The sequence below is a fragment of the Nannobrachium achirus genome (genome assembly GCF_963921795.1).
Source record: "Nannobrachium achirus genome assembly, chromosome: 8".
NCBI classification, from domain to species: Eukaryota; Metazoa; Chordata; class Actinopteri; order Myctophiformes; family Myctophidae; genus Nannobrachium; species Nannobrachium achirus.
This window is the reverse complement of record NC_137817.1, coordinates 33,035,300-33,041,299: the sequence shown is the minus strand read 5'-3', so window position 1 is coordinate 33,041,299 and position 6,000 is coordinate 33,035,300. Positions and strand designations below refer to the sequence as shown.

Here is a 6,000-nt window from a genome sequence, read left to right as displayed (position 1 = left end):
AACAAATTAATGCACAACGTTTGACTGTACACGTCAATTCAATACCTATTTCTGTCCACACAGCTGCAAGCGTGGACATATAATTATATACTGTAGTCATACTCATTTCGCCTAATATTAAACATTCGTTATTTTTACGTACATTACACCTTTAGTACAGCTGGGGGCGGTATAGCACATGTTAAGCAGCACGAGTGCAGCTTCCAATTGAGAAGAAGAGAGGGGAGGAAAAAAACAAAAACGTTCAAAGATGGCGGCCTACATGAGGAGCATGTTAAACCTACTGTCGCTAGAACGAAATGTGTTGCTGAAGATAAGGAGCAATCACACTGTGGAATCACAAAGGTACGTGCGTGCTTTGAGAAGGAAACCTGTGAAAATACTGTTCCCTGACGGCAAGAAAGATCAACCCCAACCGCAGACAGTTGTTCACAGCAGCATCAAGGAGGTCAAGAAGAATGCTGATCAAAGTGTCTTCACCCTGTCACGGAGAAGTGGCTACAATGGGACACAGGAGAGAAGTGGCAACAATGTCTCCACTGGGACACAGGAGAGAAGTGGCAACAATAATGTCTCGCAGACAGTTGTACCTGAAAGTATCTTCACCCAGTCACGGAGAAGTGACAACAATGTAACCGGCGCTGGCACACAGGGGAGAAGTGGCAACAAAAATGTCTCCAGTGGAACACAACAAGGACGTGCTAAAGACGTACCACAAGTTATCACAAATGACGAAGTCGGAGGACTCCGTTTCGAAAGGGCTTTGCCTGGGGATAAAAGGCTCTCGTAAGTTATATGAGATACATAAAGTGGTTCCTGTGTAAATATATCGGATTAAAATAGTGCCAATATTACTCACACGTGTTTTAAAAATATTCACGCATGTTTCATATAAATAAGCCGTAAAACTTACTAGGACCTCCTTTTAGTTGATCTTGTACCAGTGATTTGTGCTGTCATGAAACTAATTTTTCCTGTTGCAAACTTCTAATAAATTCTTCAATCCAGTCCAGCTATTACACAGTACAACCGTCAGTGTTTTGATATGGTAACCAAAAAACAATGAATAACTAACAGATAAACTAACACTGATGATTTGACTGTATATTACATACAGTCAAATCATCAGTGTTAATTTATCAGTGTTTCCATACTGTTGATACTGTGTACCTGTCATCTTCAGGAGGGTGGTGAGTGTTGCCCGTTCCAGGGCATTTCGGGAGCAACAGGGTAAAATCCTTCTGGAGGGAAGGCGTTTGATCTGTGACGCCCTTGAGACTGGAGCCAACCCGCAGATGGTGTTCTTCAGCAAAGTGGAACAGCTGGGTGAGCTGCCACTGGATAAGCTGAAGAGGGCCACATTTGTCAAAGTCAAATTTGAAGACATAAAGATCTGGTCTGATCTCGTGGCCCCACAGGGGGTAATAGGTAATATGGCAACAATATTGTTCATTTTCATGCATTGTGTTTTTTTTACTGAGCTCCATCCCAAAGCCTTTCTTCTTCTTTTAGCCATATTTTCTCGTCCAGACCCTTCACGGCTGAAATTCCCTTTGACAAGCCATTCGGTACCATTGTCCCTGATATGTGACAACATCAGAGACCCAGGAAACCTAGGGACAATTCTGCGATGTGCTGCAGCTGCTGGGTGCCAGAATGTCCTGCTTACCAAGGGTAGGCTAAGTAAAACAACCTGTTCAAATGTGAAATCAACAGCTCACCTGATTTGAATGTTTTTGGCTACTTATTACTTTGCCATGTCTTTCTCTCAGGCTGTGTAGATGCATGGGAGCCTAAAGTGCTGCGAGCAGCGATGGGTGCACATTTCCGAGTTCCCATATACCCTAGCCTGGACTGGGAAGATGTTGAAAAGAGACTGCCAAAACCAGTGACTGTCCATGTGGCCGATAACTGCTGTGGACCCGAGAGGGCTGCATTAGCAGCAGATCCACAAGCCACCATGTCCAACAAACCCTTGAAGGCAGGCGATTATGGCTGGGTGAGCACCAGTGCTAATTACAAAAACTGGCAGTATGAAGACTATGATTCTGACTCAGATTATGAAGATGTGCTACGTTCATTTCCCAAATTGGACACCGTGTTGTACCATGAGGACTGGGCCAAAGGCCCCTCAGCTCTCGTGATTGGTGGCGAAACGAATGGACTGAGCCTGGAAGCATTCCAGTTAGCTGGGAAAACAGATGGTCAAAGACTATTTATTCCTGTGGTTCCTGAGGTGGACAGTTTGAATGCGGCAATGGCAGCCAGTATCTTGCTGTTTGAGGGCAGGAGACAGCTATTAAATGTAATGGAGAAATCTGTAAAAAAAAGGTCGATCTAAAGACTGACAGTTGCTGTGATCCCTGGAAAAAAACAGTGTCATTTCTTCTGTTCAATTTTTCCGCACACGTACATTAAGGAAATCCTTTCATGCCAGATTGAATTAAATAGATTGATTTCATTTCCATTCTGTACTAATGAAACCATGAGTTTTTAAATGAGCAGAACTGGTTGGTTAAATTCTTGGCAAAATGATCCTACTGTGAAATTTATGACCTTTCCCGTCTGCATATTTGCCACATTATGTCTCTCAAAACTCCTGCCAGTGTGACTTGGAAGAACCATATGAATATGGTGTGAGCAAAAGGTGTGGGTAAATGAAGGTAACATGAATGCATATATGGTACTACTTGTGAATGTATGTATAATCTGCAATGCTTGCCTTGCCACCTTGCATACTTTTAATATAGTGCGTCCAGCCGTCCACTGAAGAATCTGCATTAACAATTTGTCCTCAAAATGTAGATGTAATTACTCATGTTACCACATAGAGGTGCCAGAAACCACATTTGTCAAGTTGCATATCTTTGGTCTACTGTCCATTGTACAGCTGGATATACAGAAGCTTCTAAAATTAATGGAAAAAGCATGTGGTTGAAAGAAGGGTTTCCATTTCAGCAGGGGTTTTGTTACTTTAAACGATCTGCACAGTAACTAATAAAACAATGCAACGTTTGCTTTTGTCCTTTTTTTAAAGTGTGGTCAATGCACTTTATTTAAATAATTCTAATCAAGGAATTGAGTCATTGCATGGTATATTTTACACATGAATAGCTAACCTAATCAAGGACATTAACACAGAAATGGGAAATTGCTGGGCAGTGAAAGTTAGTCATGGGAATTAGTGAATAGACAACCTGGGAATAATTTGAATTCATACATTCAACACTTCTAATTTCAAATGGCATCTTTGTACCTTCAAATTATGCTTATTTTAAATGTGGAACATTCACAGAATATCCTCTTGGCTGTTGAGATAAGAACCATAACTGTGCAGAGATGATTTTAACACCTAGTCATTGATCTATTCAAAGAAAATACAGATAGAACCCATGATGTGATTTTACTACATGTGCAACTGTCTTCCATTTATTCACTAACAATGGACTGTAAAAGTTCACAACCACTATCAATAAAGGCAGAAAAAGCCCCCAAAAATATCTTAAAAAAAGAAACAAAGTTGACAACCAACCTAACGTCCACACCTTTTACTCTGTACACATGTGAATTACTACTAAATGAGTGTTGCAATCATTTTATTTATTTAATCATATTTCATAAAACAAAAGTAAAAGGGTCTCACTGATAACAGAAAGGAGTCACTTGAATATCTAGGTCCATTGGGTAACTCTGGTTTCTTGTAAAATAAAGAAATGCAATGAAGTGGATAAAAAAAAAGCAAAATCATCTTTATATATATATTACTGTAGGGACTATAGTCAATGCAAGGCACCACAGGAGGAGAGGACTCCACAAAAGGACACATCTTAAAAAAAAAGGTAAAAATGTCAGTAAAAAGTAAGGTGTCTCTCTAACAGTCTGGAAATGCGGGGCTATGAGAGAGATGGGAGACTGAGAGGAGCTAGCAACAGAAGGCCAGGGTCTGATGATGGTGTGGGGCTTAAGTCTCGTGTAGTGCTACAGGGGTGACGTCTTTTTGTAGGCAAACTCAGAAGTTACCTCCACCATGGGTTCCCTTCACCAATATTCAATGGAATTTGTTTGCATTGGGTTTTAGTTAAGAAAATAAGCTTTGTAGCAAACAAAAGGCTTGTGATACATTTTGCTCAGCAAGATAATCTCCAAAATGTAACCACACAGGTAATTAATATAAGACATAACTGATTCAAAATTAATTGTTGATATATAATGGGTGTAATTTATTTATATTTCATAGAACAAAATGTGAAGCGCTTATGTTGGCCAAAACCTTATTTTCTTCCACCTGTGGTAAAATGGAATCTGGTGAGGGAAGGGAACCGATCGTGAACTTGCTTCCAAATTTGAGGACTACAACTTGTAGCACTCTATTTAGCACTATGCAGCACGCCCTCTTTAGATGGGCTCTGGTTTGAGCTTCTCAGCAAGGAAATCGTTGACAAACTGCTCCACCACAACTGGCGTGATCTCCTCGACGTCCCGAACGTACTTGGCACGGGCAGACATGTCCAGGATTGTGAGCAGAGGTGCTGCTTCTGGCAGATTTGTGTAGTCCCGTAGGGAGTCACTCATGTCATCCTGTGGTGACAAAAAACAAAATAATGTAGTTAGTTAAACATACCATGTTAGATTTGGCACGATGCCCAGGGTCTACTCGATGCAAACCATAATGCAAAGCAAACACTGGATGCATACAGAGAAGACAATGCCTGCCCCCCCCTCCCCCTCCCATTGCAAATCAGTTCCGACTTGCTTTTTCAGTGAGTGGAGAAAATTGGGGCAGCAACCGTTAGATGAACTTTGGCATATTAAGATTTGTTCATAAATTCAAAAACCACAAGGACTCATTAATACACAGTTCTAAAGAAGAATGTAGAAGCCTTTCTTCTCTATCTGCCTGCAGGCAGCGTGCCCAGAGAGCCTGGGCTGCATCATACGCCCCGCTGTGGGGGAAGAGGAACCAGGATATGGCCCAAAAACATCCTTCCCTTCATAGACACAGAACATGCACAATGGCACGTGGAAAATACTGTGAGACCTATTTCATCCCTTTAATGTCCTTTAGGGATTTTCAGAAGGATTACAGCCTTGGTCAGCCTGATGCTTTTTGTCACCTTTTAACAATTTAGGACTACAACCCCAGTATGTTCATACATACATACCGTCATGAATACAAAACGAACGGTTTTGGATATACAAGGTTTCCACCCGACAACGACGATACAGTACATACGTACATACTGCATAATAGTCTCAGTAAATCAGACAGAGTTCGAGGCTACACATGTCGAACCTGCTTAAATGGAAGGGCTATTAATTATAGACAGAAATAGGAGCTGGCATACTGGGTGATAATTAAAATCTTTTTCAAGTAGTACTTTTTAAAGTAGTTTCTGCCATTACAGTACTGTGTTACTTTCAGTTAAACATCTGTAAGTAAGTTGGCAGGATTTCAAGTGTTGATCTTTCAGAGGTCACACGTTTCACAATTGTCACGCCTCGTGTATCCCATCGTCGGAGGCAGTTTCTTGCTTCCTCATGACAGGATGACCTGATTTCCTCTCAGCTAAGCTCTCGGGCTCAAGAGAGACTTTGAAAGATTGAAGATGAATTTCATGTGGGAAAAAGAGTAGGGTAAAAATGCAGAACTAGCTAGAACAGGCCAGTGGGTGGCACTGCACCAACTGTTTGGACTCCTTGAAGCAATTCCGGTTTTGTTTTTCCACAGTTAAGATTGTACCGCCATTTGATTTATGCACAAACATGCACCAACGTGTGTAATGGTAAAGAAAAAAAAGCAATAATAATCCATTTCATTTGTATTTAATTTCATTTCCTGGTTATTCAACTCTCAAGCAAGATCTCCTCTCACGTCCTGTTTTGAAGTGATTCCTGCATGGTGATATTGAAATATGCAGCTGTTCTTCCTATCCTATATTTAGATTAAACCACACAATCACCTCTCAGATCTCAGAACATTGCTTGAAAGTACTGCTCCCT

The 6,000-nt window shown here is 41.0% G+C and overlaps 2 protein-coding genes across 2 annotated transcripts in view; one reads left to right on the top strand and one right to left on the bottom strand.

The window, feature by feature from the left end:
- Nucleotides 1-708: 708 nt before the first annotated feature.
- Nucleotides 709-2,674, top strand: mrm3a (mitochondrial rRNA methyltransferase 3a). The gene is made up of 4 exons (XM_080731538.1): nt 709-786; nt 1,184-1,428; nt 1,513-1,674; nt 1,773-2,674. The coding sequence occupies exons 2-4, from the start codon at nt 1,296-1,298 to the stop codon at nt 2,339-2,341; spliced, it is 864 nt and encodes a 287-aa protein (XP_080587664.1). The 5' UTR covers nt 709-786; nt 1,184-1,295; the 3' UTR covers nt 2,342-2,674.
- A 970-nt stretch (nt 2,675-3,644) lies between these two features.
- nxn (nucleoredoxin) overlaps nt 3,645-6,000 on the bottom strand; it is a 75,028-nt gene continuing 72,672 nt past the window's right edge. Inside the window, exon 8 of the mRNA XM_080732156.1 lies at nt 3,645-4,578. Within this exon, the coding sequence (XP_080588282.1) occupies nt 4,396-4,578 (183 nt within the window). The 3' untranslated portion in view covers nt 3,645-4,395. The remainder of the gene's footprint in view (nt 4,579-6,000) is intronic.

What these genes read in the sequence shown, in the direction of transcription:
- mrm3a (XM_080731538.1), top strand. Translation starts at nt 1,296, where the DNA reads ATGGTGTTCTTCAGCAAAGTGGAACAGCTGGGTGAGCTGCCACTGGAT. An exon ending in GGCCCCACAGGGGGTAATAG is followed by an intron (nt 1,429 to 1,512) that starts GTAATATGGCAA and finishes TTCTTCTTTTAG; the next exon opens with CCATATTTTCTCGTCCAGAC. An exon ending in GAATGTCCTGCTTACCAAGG is followed by an intron (nt 1,675 to 1,772) that starts GTAGGCTAAGTA and finishes TCTTTCTCTCAG; the next exon opens with GCTGTGTAGATGCATGGGAG.